Raw genomic sequence first — 19,931 nt, forward strand, 5'->3', positions numbered from 1 at the left:
GCGGGGCGGGCGGCCGGCACCGGGCCGGGGGCCTATGTAAGAGACCACACAAGGGAGAAGCGGATCTCGCCCTCACCTAGGGGTGGGTCGGCCGGGAGGGGCTCCTCGGCCGGGGCGGAAGCTCGGCAGTGATCTCAGCTCTTTTAGAATTTGTCCAGCAGGTTTCCCGCGCTCGCGGGAAGCCGCTCCCACCGGCAGTGCAATGGCAGAACGGGGCGGGGAGGCGCAGCCGCGCTCGGGCCGGGCCGGGCTGGGGCCGCTGCTCGGTCTGGCACCGGGGCCGCTGCCGCTCGGTCTGGCACCGGGGCCGCTGCCGCTCGGTCTGGTACCGGAGTCGCTGCCGCTCGGTCTGGTACCGGAGCCGCGGCCGCCCCGCCGCGCCCCATGGCGGCCTCCGCGCAGCCCTCGGTGCCGCCGGCGCTGAGCGCGGAGCAGGCGAAGGGTGAGTGCGGGAGGCTCCGTCTCCCGGGCGGGCCGGCGGCGGGGCGCCCGTGTCGCCCGGCTGGACGCGGGGGGCCGGCGGGCGGCTGAGCGCTCGCGTCCTGCAGCGGTGCTGGCGGAGGTGATCAAGGCGTTCGGGGCGCCCGAGAACGCGCAGCGCATGGAGGAGGCTCGGGACAACGCCTGCAACGACATGGGCAAGATGCTGCAGTTCCTCCTGCCCGTGGCCACCCAGATCCAGCAGGACGTGATCAAGGCCTACGGGTTCAGCAGCGACGGCGAAGGTGGGTTGTTCCCCCGCCGGGCGGGATGCTCCGGGCCCGCCGGGGCAGCGGGGCGTCCCGCCCACCCCCTTTCCTTGCAGGCGTCCTGAAGTTCGCCCGGCTCATCAAGTCCTACGAGTCACAGGACCCGGAGATCGCCAGCATGTCCGGCAAGCTCAAGGCCATGTTCCTGCCGCCCATGACGCTGCCGCCGCACGGGGCCGGCACTGGCGGAGTTGCTGCCTCCTGAGCCCGCGGAGTTCTCCCGGTGCTCCGGCTGGTGCCCTCCTTCCAAGGTGCAGGTCCTGTCAGCCCTGGGAATGGGGCGCTTGAACAAGGGAGACGCGGCCCTGGAAGGAATGGGATGCTTCGTGCCCGCTCGTGTGTCTGCTCGTGAATAAAACGTGTGTTGAAAGTGCCCGTGTTTTATGAATGGCCGTGAGCTCAGCAGTGCTGCTCCCTGCTGCAGCGGCAGGTACAGCAGTGCTCTCTGCATGACACTTGCAACGCTGTTTTGGGAGGCCCAGTATGTGCCATCTTCTGCAAAAAGGTTTGTGCAGAGTCTCAGTGTGAAGCCCGAGGATCTTATATCAGAGTGACAGGTATTAAGCACTTAACAAAGGCAAGCATTTTCAGACTTTCTGTTTGAAGCATACTAGGAAATGTGTCCCTCAACACAATCTAGTGCTGTTCAGCAAGTGTTGTAAATGCCATTGAGGCTCCTGTCCCAGCAGGGTCAGTGCTAATTTACTCCTGCCCCCAGTGCCTGTGGCTGCCTTTTGTGGCTGAATGTGCAATCCAGCACATTATCCTTAGTGCAAAAGGCAGGAGAGAGCTGCAGCAGGGAGTGGCCGAGCGTGCCCCATTTGGCTGCAGCCTGGATTAGAACAACATAAACAACATACAATTTTTATCTCACGTTTTTTTTTGGACTGCAGGGGGATCAGCCTAGTGGTGCAGCCTTGCTCCTTTGCAATGTTTTCTTTCCAGTATGGTTCAGAGGGACATCAGGTATGTCCGCTTGTAGCCTCCTGCCCTTTGTCCCTGTTGCCATTGGAAGAGTCGAGGTCTTTGGGACAGAAGTGGGGAGAAAAGGGCTGAGCGTGAAGGAGCCAGGCCTGGGAGAGCAGGGAGCTGCAAGCCAGGTGTGAGCGAGCTGCGTTCCGTGCTCCCAGTTACAAACCGGGCAGGAATGCAGCCAGCGAGGGCGTGAGCTCAGTGGATGGGAGGCAGGAAGAGCACTCGGTCCCTTCCGTCTCCATCTACCTCTCCGAGCTTGGCCTTGGCCTTCCCCCACCCCTCTGATTATTCATTAACTCCAGTCCAGGAAGTGCTTTGCAAATGGTGCAAATTAAGCCCGCGGCTTGAGGCCTGAGGTTTGCCTGACCTGGAGCTATCTCAGTCCGCCCGGGAGCGGGCGGAGTTCGGGGCTTCGCCGGTGCGCGCCGGGCTCAGGTGAGTCACGGGAGGTGCTGCGCCCGCAGGCAGCGCCAGCTGCTGCTCAGCGCCCCGGCGCTCACCGCCATGAGCACCCAGCCCCGCCGCCAGCGTGCCAGGCCACAGCAAGGTCTTTTGATCTCTCCCCCAAATGCCTTTCAAGATCTTTTCTTGGTAATTCCAATATTGCTTTATTTTCTTTAGTGGGACCCCCCCTTGGTTGAGGGCTGTGGTACTTCCTCCACCAGCTCCTGTCAGTCCTCCATCAGTGGGGATCTGAGAGACAAGACCCCGATGCCATCCCGTGGGTGAGTGCTGTGAATGCTAGTTAGGGCAAGAAAACAAGAGTTGCTGGTGAGAAAAATAAAAATATCAGCAGTAGGAATCGGGCACAAAAGGGAAAACCCCCCAGTTTTTAATAGGAGCTGCCTATTAGAGGTAGCCAGAGGGCTGACCCCTCTGGTAAAGGTCGCCAGAGGATTGGAGCTCGCTGTGCTTTACGTTTTTCCTGTTGGTCCTTCTCCCTTTGATAATGAGCAAACAGGGTTTGTGATGCCCAGTCTGCTGCAGTTCCTCTGTCACCCTGCAGCTGCAGCATCTCTGAATGGTTTTGCAGAGAGAGATGTCAACTGCCTGGCCTTTAAAATACTAGTTACTCCTTTATTTGCTGCAGTCTATCTAGCCCTTTATGGAACAAAAAGCAGGATATACAATCCTCACAGTCAGTCCAAACAGGTACCTTGCTCTGGAGACTGCTGTGGAAGGGTGTCAGGAAATGGGATTTGCACTGGCATGACTCTGTGGTAAGAATTTGGGCAACCACAGTGGTCTAGCACTGTGCTGGAGCCCCAAGGCCTGATGGAGAGCATGTGGCTTTGGCAAATCACAAGAAGATGGTCCATCTGCCTGTCCCCAGGCAGCCTTTGCTCTGCACTAATGCCTGAATTACAACAGACTTCCGTACAGAACAGCAAAACCTCCTGTCTGAAATCATCTCCGTAACACATGAAATGCTCATTCTCAAAAAGGGCTCCAAATTAGCTCCCCCAAAATGTGAGGGAAGCATGGAACAATAAAGTTATTATCTGAGCAAGAGGGTGCACAGTATAATGGGGAAAGCAATGAATATGATAATAAAGAAAGCACCAGCCTCTGCTTTTGTAAAGGCGGATATGGTCCTGTAAAACTGGAGGGTTTTGAGGGACTTAGCAAGCTTGAGGATAAGGCAGGTCTGGCCAGTACAGTTTGCTTGGATTTGAAGAATTTGACAAGATTTTCTCATCCACATCTTCAAATAAGGCTGAAATCACAACATTAAAAAAAGAAGGTGAAGGTTTTCTTGGGTAAAGAATTACTAGAGAATAGTAAATGGAAGGTGGGAATTAATATCCCATTTTTATAGCAAGGGGAAGTTCATCACTGGTCAGATCACAGGGGCCTTATCTGATATACATGCTGTTCAGTATATTCCCAAGAGACCTGGGAATACAGCTTGGTGAGGTGAGAAAATTGGATGATGATAGAAAGTTATTGAGGATAACAGGGTGGGAGTTGACTTGTGAATAATTTCAGAAAGACCTAATGGCAGTGATTGAGGGGGCAATAGAACAGGAGATGAAAAGGCTTATGTAAAACAATGTTCATACAGAAAAATAATAGAAAAATTGCATATACAACAATGACTGTGAACTAATGATAACCTCTCCTTGATTATAGAAGTCCATGCAGTTGTTAGCTTGTAGTGAACAGCAGAAATCATCACTGTCCATGATTCACCAGCATTCTGAACACCACAGTTCTGTGCCCACCTTCACTCTTACCTCCAAATCAAAATGCCAGAATTGGAAATATCTCTGAGAGGGACAGCAAAGGTGGTCAGAAGTACAGAATAGTTCTCTACAAAAAGAAACCTCTTAGTAGGGCTGGAGTCTTCTTCCTGGCAAAGAGTTGAGGATGGATACAGATGTTTCAGGTCTGTTACCATGAGCAGCTTGGAGCAGGGGGTAAGAAACAGGAATCACCCAGATTTTCCTTTCTTTGCAGCAACCAGGTGTTAAAAAAGAGGCTGGGAGCAGGTTATAAGCAAGTCAAAGGAGGGGGTGTTTCTGTAACTGAGCAATAGAGCTCTTTGCCAAAGGGCACAAAATTTGTTATGCATTTGACAGTTGACTGCAAGTAGCTGCTAACAAAGGCTTAGGAAGTAGGAGGGCAAAAGAAACTCTATGCACAGTCTTTCTCTCTGCTCTTCCTTTGACAACCACTTTGACCTCTGGATTGCCTAGTCCCACCCCTGCTGCCCCAAAACTAGCTCAGGTGTCTCAGGGCCTGAGTGCTGACATCGGCCAGGGTGGAGGTTCCTCAGCTCCTCTGGGGACCTGTGGCAAGTGCTGAACCCCCTTGGGGGGGAGCACAAGTGCAGTTTTTCCTGATACCTAAGCAGAATTTCCCTTGCTGCAGGTGATGCCTGTTGCCTCTTGTCTTTATGTTGTGTCCCACAAAACAGAACCTGACTCATCATCTCTAAACCCCCACAGCCCCTTTTAGGTAGTCTCAGACAAGTGTTAAATCCCTCCTTAAACATCTTTTCTTCAAGCTGAATAAACCCAGCTTGCTCTCTGCTATGTTCCAGGCTCTTCACTGCATTAGTGGCATTATGCTGGATCCTTTCCAGTTTCTCAGGGCCTTTTTTTTCTTGAAGAATCCAGATGTGTGTCTTTTAATTAGCTATTTCATTTGTCTTCTGCTGTAAATTTTGTTACTGTGCTAGCTGTGGCCTGCTTCCACAAGGGATTTACAAGATGAGGTTCTAATACCTGTGTTGTACTGAAAGCCAAACAGTGTAAGAGTAGTCTCTTTGCTGAAATCTCTTGACCTCTTAATTATATTAAAAAAGTGGTTTAGTGGCTCAATTATTGTCTTATTATATTTAGTGGCTCAGCTGTTCCATGCTGCAGCCATGTGGGAGAGCAACCTCGAAGATACTGACTGATGGCTTCTCTGTGGTGACATTTCCTTCTCAGTAAGGTGGCCCAGATCAAACACACCAGGGCAGCTGCACACATCCACTCCTTTCCTAAAATGAAAGCAAGCAGAAGCATTCAGTCATCCTGTAAATTATGTAATATGGGATTTTTGTCCACAAAAATACTGTCAAGAGATTACAGTGCACCCTGTGGCTCGTCCTTCTGGAGGATACTGAGTTACATGGGATAAATGCTCTCTCACCCTTTTTTTATTCTGGTCTGGGCTCTTTGCTACCTTTTTCTTTCCCTGTTCCCCTTTGTCCAGTTCCTCAGACAGATTTTCTCCTTCAGTGTAGGGTGGATGGGTGCCTAAGTTTTCAACTGCCCTGGCTTTGTATTTATTCTGCATACTCTAATATGCTTTTGATATTGGGAATTAATTTTTGGGACTGCTCCCTGGAAGTTCAGGCCTTTTCTCCCTTGGCTATAGACAACACTTGTTTACTGTTCCTGCTATACTGATTTAGGTGCTGTTTTTCTGGTGCAACTTCTACAGCTTTGTGCAGAAATTCCCTTGAGTCGGTCTCATGCATTTAAAATGTCCTTGGTTTTTAATATCAGTTCTAAGTCAGTACCTCTGGCTGCCTGCAGCTTACCACACCCCAGCTCACCATGTGCATGAAACCAGAAGCATTTCTAAGGAAGCTGTTGTAGGTGCTTGGGTTGCCTTTCTAGCAATGAAGTTTAGCTTCCCACTCTTCTCTCCTGTACTTCCCTTTGTTGCTGGTTTCTGCCTTGGCCACGAGTTTTTGTCTAGGTCTTAGCTAGCAGCCTGTTCATCTTTTTGCAGGATTTCCCAGTCTGGTGGTGTGTGGGGAAGTCCGCTGCTGCTCGAAATGGGCAAGGCTCTTGCTGTTGCTATTGCTGCTGCCCACACCACACAGGGCAGCTGAGATGGCCCCAGGGAAAAGGCAGGCTCCTTTGCCAGCTGGATTGCACTCTTAGGCCACTGCTTAGCTCCCATTCTTTCACCAGACCTGCAGACCTTGAAACCAGTGTTGTGGGCAGGGCAGTTGTGGGCCACAGCAGGAAGTAGTTAGGTGACTGGAATGATTTTCCTTCTTTTTTTTTTTTTTTTTTTTTGTACCTGGTTGTCAGCTTTGGCCTCAGTATTGAGTGCTGGGATTTTCAAGGTCCTCAGCTCAGCTCCCGCAGTGCTGTGTGCACTCCCTGTAGGTAGTAGCTGTTTGTCCCGGTCTCTGCCTGCCTTCCTGGGCAGCTTCACCACCCTCTCCCAGCCTCCCCATCCCTTTTGAGCTACTGCTGCCTGTGTCAGTCCCATCCCATGGCAGGCTGGTTTCAGGCAGGCACTGCTGTGCTCAGAGCACTGGCCTGGACCTTGAAGTCTGCAGCTCTGGATTCACACGGATTCCCCTCTGTGCCTGTACAGAGCATGTGGGACATTTGGGACCATTTGTGTTGCTCATTGGCTTTTTGGAAGAAAAGGGGAACAGAGGACGAGCAGAACTGAGTTTTGTGAACACAACCAGAGGCCAAGATGCATGTGAAGAGTCAGCCCTTGTGTGCTAAAGGCAGAGACCCAAAAATAATAGGGGCTATGGGGAGGAAAGACGCAAAAGGAGAAGCAGAAGTGTATGCAAAGCAGCCTGGGGCTGCTGAGTGGATGGCTCAGAGCGCTTCCTGTTCCCGGAGCCGTGCGTGCCCCGCTGTGTACGGGCTTGTGGCCAGCAGCACTGCACAGCGGGCCAGAGATCAAGGCACCTGTCCAGGAAAAGGTGGATGGAGAGGGTCTGAATGGACTGACTCAGCTCCAGGAGAGATACATGGCCAGCTCCCAGGAGGCGCAGGAACAGTTTGGCGTTGGGTGCCCCAGCACAGACCTCCGACTTCCCTTTCCTTTCCAGCGCAAACTGATTTTTCCTCTGTGTTTTTTGGGTTGCTTTGGTGGCAGCCACTTGGCCGCCTCTTCTTTCTCCCTCCACAATGGTGAGGTAAGAGGGTCTGACAGGTTTGTGTGTGTAAAGAACGGGACCAGGGAAGTAGGATGGATGAGGGCAGGGATGGCCCTGGAAGCCGTATCTCTAATGGGGACTGTCCCTAGGCTGGAGGAGGCATCAGGCAGGAAGGGGTGCTGCTGCTGGATTTCACCTAGGGATGCTGACCGGGGACCATTCTTCACCCTACAAATCTCCACAGTACTGCCTGGCCTTTTTTATTCACTTGGTCTTGCTTTTATTTTCTCTGGTAGGTGGTTTCACCGTGACCTGAGTGGGCTGGAAGCTGAAGCCTTACTGAAGGGACGAGGTGTCCATGGGAGCTTCCTGGCCAGACCCAGTCGGAGGAATCAGGGGGATTTTTCCCTTTCAGTCCGGTAAGTAACTTGGACCCCAGCTTGTCTTTGCAATGTTACATACACACAGATTGCCTAGATCCTTACATGTCTTGTGGCATCTTCATCCTATCTCTATTCGTTTGAGTTCTCCTCAAGCTCTGAAATGACCTCAGCTTCCCAGCATCTTCTAGAGCCTTCCTCACGTTGTCCAAGGAGCTTCTCTTTCCAGTCATCTCCATTCACGGAGATGGTTTGCGCTGGTTCCATGGTGGGAGGTAGTGCAGGACACTTTTCTGCCCCTTTTCCAACCAACTCGTTGGACTGCCCTGTGCTTTATTCCACAGGGTTGGTGATCAGGTAACTCACATCCGCATCCAGAATACTGGGGATTTCTATGACCTGTATGGAGGGGAGAAGTTTGCCACCTTGTCAGAACTGGTGGAGTACTACACACAGCAACAGGGCTCGCTGCAGGACAAAGATGGAACCATCATCGACTTGCGATACCCGCTCAACTGTTCTGACCCCACAACGGAGAGGTACAGGGACAGCAAGGCAGCTGCTGTGTCTGTGATTAAATGTTTCATGGCCTCCTTTCTGTCCTGCCTGCTCCCTCAGAGCAAATCCTGTAAAAAGTGCCTCCTGCCTTTCTTAACCTCCTATGTGGCCATGGGCGCAGCATCCCCAGGAATAGCTGTGCATACCTTGATCCATCACAGCAGACCTAAGAGGGATCTATTTTTACTTCTGGTTTCCGGTTGCCTTTGCTATTTATATACTGTTTCTGAAAGAAAAGGTTGCGGTGTCCGCTGTGGGTCTGCAGTGTTCTGTGGAGTGACACGCTGTGTGGAAGCCCTCAGATTTGCCCCAGACCTCCTTGGTTATTCTAGGCCTGGGTGACTCACGTAGCTGTGAGTAGGACCATGTTCCCCTCCTATTCCTGGCCTGCTTAGTCGCCTTCCTGTGCCCGCTTTGCATGTGTCTCTGACACCAAGTTCCTAAATCAAATCAGGTGGTTTTTGCCCTTGCCTTTTGCTTTCAGGCCCTTTGATGCAGCTCGGGGGAGCTCTCATGCCCTGCTCTTGGGTGGACAAGTCCTTCTTGCTCAGGTCCTCCTTGGGCACCCGGAGGCAGGGAGCAGAGATGCCCTGGGCTGAAACATCAGGGTACACTCCAGCTTGCCCTGGGGTCAGGCTGCAGAGGGGCAGGTCTGCTGCTGGCTGTCCTCTCCAGTCAAGGCCATTGCATCGTGGCCCTGCAGTTTCCTCCCTTCCTCCTGCGGTTGGAAACTTCCCTCCCCCCATCGGGCTCTTACGAAAGCTCCTCTCACTCTCTCCCCAAGTGATTTTCCATCACGTGGCTTTGAAGAACTGGGCTTTGCTGGGGGAGGGAAGGCTGGGAGACCTCTCTGATGGGCACCAGGGGCCAACCGATCCCAAGGTGGCATCTGAGCGCATGGTGGCTGAACATTTCTCTGAGAGGAGGTTCAGAAATTAGTGACAACCGTGCAGTGAGAGTCACCAGCTGCTTCTTGCAGTGCACGAGGTGAGAGTCAACAAAATTACTTGCTGGGGCCAATAACTGTGTGAACCTCTTGCTGTATGTGGAGCAGCCCCTTGCTCTGACCAGATGCAGGAGAGAATGAGCGAATGTCCCAGCTGCCTCTGTGACTGGGCTGTGGCCTCCTGAACTCCATCTCAGTTTGTGGGAACAAATAGGCCCCTAACAATTTGAAGTTCACCAGTACCACACCAGGCCTTCCCTGTTAGCTGCTCCATGGGAAGTAAATCCATTCCCACATGCCCATGCCAAGGCAGGGAACACCTTGGTCAAATGGGGGTGCTCCTGACTTTGTGCTAGGAGGAGAGAAGGAGCTGCTGAGTGTTTGTATTGAAGACAGAAATGTGCACATGGATCAGTTCGTGGTGCTCACTCCCATGGCCAGGGTGATTGCTGCAGTGTGATGTGCCCGGAGAGTGGGAATTATCCTTTGAGTGAAGAGGTGACTGAGTTTCAGAAAGAGGAGGTGCTGGAATGGTTCTTTAATGGATCTGATCTCAATACAACCATCTGGGTGCTGCTAAATCTGATGGGAGAGTTTCTGACTTAGTGGGGGCTTATTTTTGTTTCCCTGGTGTTTGAGTTTCCAGAGCCCCTTGCAGCAGTAAGGCAACAATCCCAATAATACTGTGAGGTCCTGAAACCCACAGACTACCCTCTCCCAACTGGTGTTCCAGGCAGAAAGTACCATTTACCTGTGCCTATGTGTGTGTCACACAGTGGTGTTTTCCCACTGTGTAATCCAGTACCAGCCTTCTGCTCCCTAGGTCCCTCTGTCTCCACCTTATCCTTTGCACTTTCCTCTTCTGCCCGGCTCTCCACCTTCTGTCTCATCTGCTGTTCCCAAAATCCTGCTCCTCCTTCCCTCTCTCATTCCTTCTTCTCTGTCTCCCCCTTCCTTTCTTCATCCCTCACCCTTCCCCACTGTTGCTCACTGATGTTCACTCATCAGCTCAAGGGCATCCACTTCCTGCATCTCCACCTCTTTTCTGACCTTCTCTTGTTTTTTCTTAGGTGGTACCATGGGCATCTGTCAGGCCCTGCAGCCGAGTCACTGCTCCAGGCCAAAGCTACCCCTTGGACTTTCTTGGTGCGGGAGAGCCTCAGCAAACCTGGGGACTTTGTCTTGTCTGTCCTCACTGACCAGCCTAAACCTGGGTCTGATGCTCCAGCTGGGGCAACCGGTGCCTCTGGAACCCGGCTCAAAGTCACACACATAAAGATCATGTGTGAGGTGAGCAGTGGGAGGGCAGGAGCAGAGGCAGTGGTCTGATGGATGTTACCGAAATGGCTGTCACAATTTCTCCTATTTCTTTCATGTGGGATGAGGAGATTCCAAGGAGAGAATGCAACTGGCCTTTAATGGGATTGGAGGGCAATACACCTTCTCTGGGCTTTGATCTACTGAGAGCACTGAGCCATGAACTCCAGGTGCTCAGGGCAAACTCCTCTGACCTCCCTGCCAGAGCAAATGCTTTCCTGTATGGTGCAGGGTGGTGCCTATGGATCTGCACCCAGCTTTGCCTTTTTCCTGAGCGTCATCAGCTTTGTTCATAGGACAGGTGGCGAGAGTGGGGGCAGTGCAGCCTGGAGAAAGCTCTGGAGAGATCCTACAGCACCTTCCAGTACATAAAGGAGGCTCATGAGAAAGCTGGAGAGGGACTTTTTACAAGGGCATGAAGTTATAGAGCAAGAGGGAATGCCTTCAAACTGAAAGAGGGCAGGTTTAGATGGGATAATAGGAAAAAACGCTTTACTGTGAGGTTGGGGAGGCACTGGCACAGGTTTCCCAGAGAAACTGTGGATGCCCCATTCCTGGAAGTGTTTGAGGTGAGGCTGAAGGGGGCTCTGGGCAACTCAATCTAGTGGAAGGTGTCCCTGCCTATGCAGGGGGCTTGGAATTAGCTACCCTTTATGATGCCTTCCAACCCAAACTATTCCAGGATTCTGTTATGAATGTTATGAGTGAGACATTACACATTCTTCCTCTGTTTAGAATGGACGCTACACAGTTGGAGGTGCTGAGATGTTTGACAGCTTGACAGATCTGGTGGAGCACTTCAAGAAGATTGGCATTGAGGAGATGTCTGGTTCCTTTGTGTACCTGAAGCAGGTAAGTCTGGTTTCCTGTTTTTAGGGGCCCTTTGGAGGGACTGACTTGCTGTTTGCTTCTGCTTTTTGTCCCTTTCCTTTTCTCCATGGTGCACAGGGGACAATTTGCTCTCCAGCAGCATCTCTCTCTCACCTGTGTTTTCCCATCCCCAGCCCTACTATGCTACAAGGGTGAATGCTGCTGACATTGAGAACAGAGTGCAGGAACTGAACAAGAAGACAAATCTGTCTGAGGAGACATCCAAGGCTGGATTCTGGGAGGAATTCGATGTAAGAAACTGCTGGGGGACATTATTTGGCTTTTTGGGAAGTCTGCATGCACCACCTCATTCTCCATCCTCAATTTCTTCCTGTACACAAATTTCTTGTGTCTTGTCAATTTATTTCTGAAAGAAGTGTGTGTTTGGAACCAGTTTCCCTGGGGAATGAGTCTCATCTTTAAGTGAGCCCAGTGAGGCAGAAATGTGCTGTTTTAGTCTAAGACATAAGGGTACAAGCCTCAGACTTCTCAAGTCTAGGTTTGGTTTTCACTTCTCTGCTCCTCACAGCATGCCCATGTGTCATCAGAGCCACCACTGTGCCTCCTAGTGCCCACCTCCCCTGTCATACATTGTGACTTGCCGTGACTACTCTTTCTTCTGCTCTCAGAGCCTGCAAAAACAGGAAGCCAAGCACCTGTTTGACCGTCATGAGGGCCAGAGACCTGAAAATAAGAGCAAGAACCGATACAAGAACATATTGCCCTGTGAGTCTTGCTTCTCCACTATAAAAAAAAAACAGACAGGCAATGAAGAGCTGTCCATGCCATCCCTGCCTCAGCCCACTCTGTCCTTCAGAGCAGGTTACAGGGTGTATGGCACTGGGGATTTAAGAGCTGATGAGGGAGGTCACAGCCTTTCCCTGTCTTTGAAGGAAGTAGGGAGGGTTGCATGGGACTCATTAGTTTCTGTGGTCCATCACAGAGGCAGAGAAATGGGAGGATGGAGTGAGATTGGTCTGGAACCAGAGAGGGGGAGCTGAGGATATGGGGCATCACTGGGAATCATGACTGAGGTGGCACAGGGCAGTGAGGGTGCTCTGTGTGGCTGTGCATGGAATATCTCATTGCACTGTTCATTCTTTCACTGCACCCCCAGTTGATCACTCCAGAGTCATCCTCCAGGGAAGGGACCCAAATATACCTGGATCTGACTACATCAATGCCAACTATGTCAAGGTGAGGTTCTTGAAAGATGGCTGTGTGCTCAAAGCAGGGGAAGGCCTGCTGCTCCTGCAGCCCTCCTGACCCTCCCCTGTGTGCACTCAGAACACCCTGATCAGCCCAGATGAGTGCACCAAGACCTACATCGCCAGCCAGGGCTGCCTGGATGCCACAGTCAATGACTTGTGGCAAATGGTGTGGCAGGAGAACACACGCATTATTGTGATGACAACACGGGAGGTGGAAAAAGGCCGGGTAAGCAGCAGTCTGGAGGTGTATCCTTTCCCTTTCAACCTTTGCTCTGCTTTTTCTCTCTCTCCTGCCTTCTGCCCATCCTCACCCTGCTCTCTCTGCCCACACAGAACAAATGTGTGCCTTACTGGCCAGAGCTGGGCAGCACGAAGGAGTACGGTCCCTACCTTGTGCAGAACACTGGGGAGCACGATGCACTGGAGTACAAACTCCGGCACCTCTGCATGTGCCCGAAGGATAACGTGAGTGTGTCTGACCAAGGGCTGCCATCCAACCCCTGGGTCTAACAGCCACCATACACCTAAACCTGGCAACTGCTGGCTGCTGTGATGATGCTGCTGTTTTAGCATGCTTAGGGCTGCTGTTCCCACCTGGTTTGGGCTGGAATCACTGGTGGAATCACCAAGAAGTGTGCAGGAAACAGAGATTCTCTCTGGCTTCAGACTCATCTCTCCCTGAGACAGAGGCCAGGGACAGGACTGGGTTGCAATTTTACCAGTGGGGTGCTTTGCTCTTCTCAGGGCAATGCTGTGCGTGAGATCTGGCAATACCAGTACCTGAGCTGGCCTGACCATGGTGTACCCAGTGAGCCGGGAGGAGTCCTCAGCTTCCTTGACCAGATAAACCAGAAGCAAGAGAGTATCCCCAACGCAGGGCCTATTCTGGTACACTGCAGGTTGGTACAGAGGCTGGAGTTTGAACCATCCTCCATTGCTTATCTAGGGTGAGATACAGAAAGTCTGTCCTGCTGCTTCCAGCTGTACCCCAGGACTCGTGAGTGAAGCATATGCCACTCCCATATTTGCTTTTTTCTTCTTCGGTACCCCCACACCAAACTCTCTACCTGTTGAACCCGTGACTCTTTTGTGGCATTGCTGAACAGCTGCTACAAGAGCCACATGCTTCCCCCCAGAAGCAGCTGTGTTTTGTTTCAGGAGCTGTCTTGCTCTGATCTCTGCTTGTCCTCTCCTTGCAGTGCTGGGATTGGCCGCACTGGGACTATCATCGTCATTGATATGATAGTGGAAACAATCTCCACCAAGGGTAAGAGGACTCAAAATTAACTGGACTACCCAGCAGGGCTTTGCCTTTTAATTTCAGCTGGAGAGGAATGAAAACTATCAGGTGTCAGTGGGAGAAGATCCTGCCATAGCCCTAAGAAAGTTGTTCTGCTGGATCTCTGTACCATATCCGCTTCTTATGGCTTCAGCCTTCCCTGAGCTTTGGCTTTTCCTCCAAGGCCAGACTTCAAAGATACTGAGCAGGGGGAGAGAGAGGAGGTCCATACAGGAACAAAAAGTATAGAAGGAGGTGGAAACTTCTTGACTGTCTTCCACTGTGGCTGCTTTTGGTAGAGAACTGGGCGAGAGGGCAGTGAATATGTCCGTAAGCTTTTCTGGTGCTCTTTGCTAGGGCTGGACTGCGACATTGACATCCAGAAGACCATCCAGATGGTGAGGGCCCAGCGATCTGGGATGGTGCAGACAGAGGCCCAGTACAAGTTCATCTACATGGCCATCTGCCAGTTCATAGAGGCAACCAAGAAAAAGCTGGAAGTTATCCAGGTGAGAGAAAAGGGGCTCTACTGCCCTGTGAGCCCAAGTCCTGCATGCTGCTGGCTCTGAACCCAAGTGCTCTGTTTCAGAATCTTTAAGTTTACACTTACATCTACACAGACTACAATGTTGCAGTAAGATCTGTGTCCCTGTTCCTCTCGTCTAAGACTTTTAAATTCAGGGGAAAAGTTCATTAGCAGTTCAAGTACCAATGCCTTCTGAACTGCTAGACAGCAGTTACATTTTAATGCAGTTACCCGAGCTATGTTCTGAATAACATCACCAAGTGCTGTTTTGTTACAAACTTCATTTAGGACAAGCAAAGACTTTCCTTGCCTCTTCCTTCCTCTGTCTTTCACATTCCAGTTTTGCAGCTGCATCATCTTTTCCTGCTATTTGATAAGTGGTGTCTTTTCTCTTTCCTTATAGCTTCTGGCAGCATGCTGTTTTAATATTCTTTATTCCTGCTTTTTTAATATTCTTTAACAGAAATGTGGGACTTTTAGGTATTCTAGTGCCTCCAGAGATTTCTAAGCATGTTTTTCCTCTCCTGCAGTCTCAGAAAGGCAAGCCAAATGAGTGTGAGTATGGGAACATCGCCTACCCCCCTGCAGCGAGGAATGTGCACCCCAAGGTTTCGCGAAAACCCTCCAAGTAAGAGCGGCAGAGACCCAGCTCTGCCTGCCCCTAGCAAGTCTGCCTGCTGGCTTGGCTGGCTTTTTCACTTCCTCACTTTTTCCCTGGTCTTACAGGCAGAAAGAAGAGTCAACAGTTTATGAGAACTTGGGGAAAAAGGAAGAGAAGGTGCGGAAACAACGCTCCTCAGAGAAGAAGCTGAAAGGCTCGCTAAAGAAAAAATAATCCTACATGGCAGGTTTGAACCATGGGGGGTTTGAACCTGGGCTGCAGGACTGGAGCTCAGATCCCAGCTGGCCTGTCTCGCATTCCTTGCTCTTGGACTGGAACGAAGCCTTCCCCTTCTCTCCCTCTCCCGAGCCAGCTTTCAGTGCTGTGAACCAGAGCGCTTTCCAGCTCAGCTGACCGACTCCATGGTCCCTTGCCTGTGCAGGCGAGCAAAGTCTCTCACTGCCCCCTCATCATCCATTAGCAGGAAAAGGTCACACCCCTCCTTCCCTTGCTCCCTGAGCACCAGGGCCCAAACTCACCTTTGCTATATCAGCTTCAGTGGAATTCTCAGGGAAGGTCATCCCAGGAGCGACATCTCTGCCCACTGCCGTGAGTTAAGAGTTTATCTATTTGTGATCCCTGAAGCCTCAGCTTTTCAAGCTACAGAGGTTTTGGCCTGTTTCAGCTCAGCTCCTCTGCAATTCAACAGGAGACTTCCTCTTTCCTTAATACCAACCTTCTGCCCCTCTTATCCTTTTGCTATCTCATCCTTCACCTGGATGCTGTAAATATACCAGAATTTGATGTGATGGCCAAATTTTTTTCTTTGTTGTAAATAAACTTGTGTTTGACTACCAGGTCCCAAGAGGTTTTAGTCTCAGAGTGTTAGCTGTACTCCTGATTTCACCTGCAGACCTGCAAAGACTTGCAAGGATGGCTCCAGCTTAGTTTTCCTGATTTCCTGTTGCCTTCAGGCTTAAGCTGCAACTAATTATGGTGGCCCCTTACTGTGAGGCTCAAGTGTTGGTGGTCAGCAGGGAAATCTGAGTGCAGAAAGTCGGGTGTGGCAAACTGACACAGCTGTTGCACCTAAATTTTACTTGTGGTTTTTTAATATGTTAGCAGACAAAGCCACAGCTGCTCTGACCTCGTGCTGGTAACACTGCCACTTCCAGCAGCAGCCTGGGCCAAAGGCCTCCAGAGCCCCCTTCCCATCATGATTTATACAAAATGCATTGGGAAGACGAACACCGCTTGCTGTCATTTGATACGGCAAGAAAGCTGGTTGGAAGCACTTGGAAGACAGAAGACACTTTGTGAGCAGACCCTCTTTCCATGTGCAGGACTTCAGCTTCCCTTAGCCTGTGAGCCCACAAGCCTGTGTGTCCATTTCCCAGCTGGCTTTGCTATTCCATTACCACTAGAGGAAGAAACAGGAAAGGGGCAGAAGCAAAAATGGGTGGAGGGACATGTACTGTTTCACTATGCCAGATACCCTCTTTTAAGGAATGGGGAAGGGCTAAAGTCCTAGCCTAAGGAAACACCTACCTTTGCCTTAGACCCCTGGGGTAGCTTCTAAGGATAGGACCCAGTTGTCTTCCTTCTTAAAAAGCTGCCACAGCCTAAAGCAAGGCATACCAAGGGTTAGCTTAAACTCTACCTGAAGCTTGAAAATGAAGACATCTTCTGGAACAAGTTCAGGTTACTAAGAACCTTATTTATGTTCAAGTCCTTGAGCCTAATGTGTCCATAATGTCCAGTCTACAAAAAATTTAGACTAAACAAGAACTTTCCTGATTGCACATCAAGAAATACAGCACTTTCATAAGCAGTCTACTCTTCTTCTGTTACACACAAATACTTTGGGGTGACTATTTGAGAATGTATTTTCACAGCTGGTTCAAAGAATTTGTGCTTCCTTGACGCTGCAAGTCAAAACGTATGGCTGTTAGTTATGGCTCTGATTACCAGTAAGCTTTAAACCAGGAATCCATAGATTATATCTGTTCCTTTAAACATCTTGTCCTTTGCTTCACCAGAGGAAGAAGTCCCTAAAGGCCTCTTTTCTTCTCTGGAGAGCTTAAGTTGGAGTTGTTTGTAAAAAGAGATGGTTGGTTGTAAATAGACGTGGTCTCAGGGGTGGCTGTCTTGACCATCATGATCATGAAATGGATGAGTTTAAAATCCTAGTGATAGGAGAAAAACTGTAAGTAAAGCTACTTCCCTGGACCTGGGGAGAGCAGACTCTAGGCTGCAGGGAAGCAGTTAGTAAGGTCCCCTGGGAATCTGCTTTAGAGGGTAGTGGGGTACATAAAAGCTACTCACTTTTTAAGTTTTCAAGAGCACAGGAGAAGGCAATTACAAGGTGTCAAAAGTCTAGCTAGTGAGCTGAAGGCTGGCTTGGCTGAGCAAGGATCTCCTTCTGCAATTTTGCAGAAAGTGTGAAGGACAGATTATGCAGGTGGACAGACATGCTCCTTGCCATTCTAGGGAAAAAAAGCCCAAGGTTGGGTTGAAGCTGGCTGGTACCTATGGTGAGTAGCAACAAGCATTTTTAAGTATGTTAAGAGCAGAAGGAAGACTAAAGGTGTGTCACTGGATGAGGTGGGTCACCTCATCCTCGAAAAGTGATGAAACAGAGACATTTAATGTTGCCTTTGCTTCTTTGACACTGGTGACGGGGGGTGTCTGGAGCCCTGGGCTGGATGGCCATGGCTGGGGAAATGATGAGCTGCTGGCTGACTTGGAACTTGTATGGGATTTGCTGCTGCAACTGAATGCACATAGGTCTATGGAGCCCAGTGGGATTCCTCCCAGGGTATTGAAGAGCTGGCCAATGTAACTGTGAGACCTCTCTCACTTATTAATCAACAGCCTTGGGAATCTGTATAAGTTGACATGGAGGCTGGCAAATGTTTTCCCAATTTTCAAGACTGGCAAGAAGGAAGATCTTGGTAATTACATGTCAATCAGTCTCACTCTGGTGCCTGGTAAAACTGTGGAGAAAATTAGTCTGGAAGCTATCAAGAAAAAGACTTGCAAGACAACGCAGTTGTTGATCAAAGTGCACAAGTTCTTGAAGGGAAAGTAATGCCTTACCAATAATTAAGCTTTCACAACAAGGCTACCCACCTAGTAGTCAAAGGGAAGGCAGATGTGTTTTTTTGTTTTGTTTTGGCAAAGCTTTTGGTAGTGTCATCATATCCCTCTGGACAGTGTTCAGCATACAGCCAGATGTGTACATGATTTCATCCACACAAAACTGAACAAGAACAAATGCCAGATTCTGCACCCAGAGTGCTGTAATCCTGGATGTGAATATAGACTGAAGAATGAGACTGGAGTGCAGCCCTGCAGGAAAGGCTCTGGGCATTTTGAGTGATGGCAGGCTCTGCCAGCTGTGTTATGCTGGGGTGTGCTAGGCACAGAAAAGTTAACTGGCCAGAGAAGTGAGGGCCCCACTGCACTCAGGTCCAGCCCCACCATCACTGTGTGCAGCGTTATGCTCTACAATACAAGGAGGATACAAAAATTTTATGATGCATCCAAAGGAAGGCAACAAAGACAACAAGGAAATGTGTAACTTACAAGGAGCAGCTGAGGATACAAAGTTAGTTCATTGTGGAGAAGACCAAGGGCTGACCTAACACCACCTCATCAGGGGCGGCAAAAGGGTGGTGCTGGTATCTTTTCTTTGGTGTTCAGCAACAGGACACGGGGAATGGCTTAAAGCTGCACAGGGGGAAGTTCAGGTTGCATATCAGAAAAAAGAGTAATTTACAGACTGGACAAGCTCCCCAGGAGAGCAGTCATGACCCTGAGTCTGTCTCTGTTCAAGATGTGTTTAGACAATTCTCTCACCTGAAGTTTAACTTCTAGGTTGCCCTGGACTTGATCCTTGTGAGCTCCTTCCAACTCAGGACACTCTATGATTTTGTGATGCTGTGATAACCTCAAAGTCCTAAATCTTAGTATAGGGCAGCCCAGAGAAACAGCAAAGAAGCTACCCCTACAGAACACAAGATCTTGTGGTTGAAACACAAGCAAAGGAGAGTTTAGTCAGCGGAGGACTACTCCTCTTTTCAGCCAGGAAAGCAGAGAGGGGAAAAAGCCCAAGGTGTAACAACGGAGGCCAGGACACATCATAGAGACGCTTCTGTGACCTGGAAAAGCAGGTAACTTACCCTCATCTGCAGCCCTTACAGGCAGCTAAGGAACCAGCCCTGGTCACCCCCACAGCGGTATGAGTATCCAAACATCTGTCTTCTCTCCCCACACTGTGATGATCTGCCAGTGACCACAAGTGTATTTCTTTCTTTTGTTCCTTTCCCTTCATCATCCTCATTCTAATTTCAACCAAATAAAATCTCTGTTCCCCCCGCCACTACATAAAGTAACAAATTTTTTTCCATGCACTAAGCACACTTAGACACAATAAAAATTTGGTTGGGTTGTTTGGTTTTTTTTTTTTTTTTTTTTTTTTTTTAAATTTTTACAAATATCTGAAAGCATCACTGAGTAGGCAGTGACACAAGTAAGATATTCCAGCAGTGACAGGCACCCAATGAATGGCATTGTCCTGAATTCAGTCCCAGGTTCTCTTGGGATCAAGAGTGAAAGAGAAACAAAATTTACTAGAAAAAAAGCCTGGTGCTGATGGCAGAAGAACTCCCTCACTTGGCCAAAAAATAATTTGATATCCTACATAAATCTAAATATTAATGAAGATTAGAGGCAAATATCCACGTGGTTTAATACCAGTAAGCCCCTTTGCCCCCTCTCCAAATTTAACTGGTGAGATGAGGAAGGAATTACAGCTGCCTAGAGGCAGAGCCCATTCCTGTAACTGAATCACCACAGATGGAGCAGAGGCATGGGGACAAAATCTGGCTACTGGATTAAAAACTTCATAGTGAGGACAAACAATACTAGTGGAGGGAGTTCAAAGATCCTCACTCTTATCTTCTGCTGGTCAGCGACGCTGGTTCTAGAAATGTTCAGCTTCTTTCATTTCTTCCCTTTAGGTAGGAGACTGTCACTGAAAGGGAGACAGAAGGCAGTCATCAGCCCAGAAAGTACAAGCAAAGCTGTACCAGATCCTTAATATGGATTCTGAGGTATGGGGTGTCACACCTAAAGGATCTGGACTTCCATGTCCTTCCTTTT

The 19,931-nt window shown here is 49.9% G+C and overlaps 2 protein-coding genes and 1 non-coding gene across 6 annotated transcripts; all 3 read left to right on the plus strand.

The window, feature by feature from the left end:
- Nucleotides 1-126: 126 nt before the first annotated feature.
- On the plus strand, nt 127-187 carry LOC115497845 (U7 small nuclear RNA). The gene has a single exon (XR_003963424.1). It is a non-coding gene; the product is annotated as a U7 small nuclear RNA (small nuclear RNA).
- Nucleotides 188-242: 55 nt separating this feature from the next.
- C1H12orf57 (chromosome 1 C12orf57 homolog) lies at nt 243-1,122 on the plus strand. Of its 2 annotated transcripts, NM_001245257.1 has the most exon segments (4): nt 243-261; nt 289-442; nt 549-725; nt 806-1,119. In NM_001245257.1, coding segments are annotated over 3 exon segments (384 nt in total). In that variant the 5' UTR covers nt 243-261; nt 289-384; the 3' UTR covers nt 955-1,119.
- Nucleotides 1,123-2,053: 931 nt separating this feature from the next.
- Nucleotides 2,054-15,619, plus strand: PTPN6 (protein tyrosine phosphatase non-receptor type 6). 3 transcript variants are annotated; one of them, XM_072925988.1, is made up of 16 exons: nt 2,054-2,159; nt 2,346-2,449; nt 7,374-7,496; nt 7,802-7,996; nt 10,032-10,251; nt 11,014-11,130; nt 11,283-11,399; nt 11,778-11,874; nt 12,266-12,345; nt 12,436-12,585; nt 12,693-12,824; nt 13,104-13,258; nt 13,559-13,626; nt 13,996-14,147; nt 14,695-14,792; nt 14,891-15,147. In XM_072925988.1, the coding sequence occupies exons 2-16, from the start codon at nt 2,436-2,438 to the stop codon at nt 14,997-14,999; spliced, it is 1,827 nt and encodes a 608-aa protein (XP_072782089.1). In that variant the 5' UTR covers nt 2,054-2,159; nt 2,346-2,435; the 3' UTR covers nt 15,000-15,147. The 3 variants fall into 3 exon arrangements, with proteins under 3 accessions (XP_072782089.1, XP_072782088.1, XP_002196370.5); XM_072925987.1 differs by lacking the exons at nt 2,054-2,159; nt 2,346-2,449 and adding an exon at nt 2,266-2,315; XM_002196334.7 differs by lacking the exons at nt 2,054-2,159; nt 2,346-2,449 and adding an exon at nt 6,758-7,116 and having other exon boundaries at nt 14,891-15,619.
- The last annotated feature ends 4,312 nt before the right edge of the window (nt 15,620-19,931 follow it).

The sequence above is a fragment of the Taeniopygia guttata genome, chromosome 1, assembly GCF_048771995.1.
Source record: "Taeniopygia guttata chromosome 1, bTaeGut7.mat, whole genome shotgun sequence".
NCBI lineage: Eukaryota > Metazoa > Chordata > Aves > Passeriformes > Estrildidae > Taeniopygia > Taeniopygia guttata.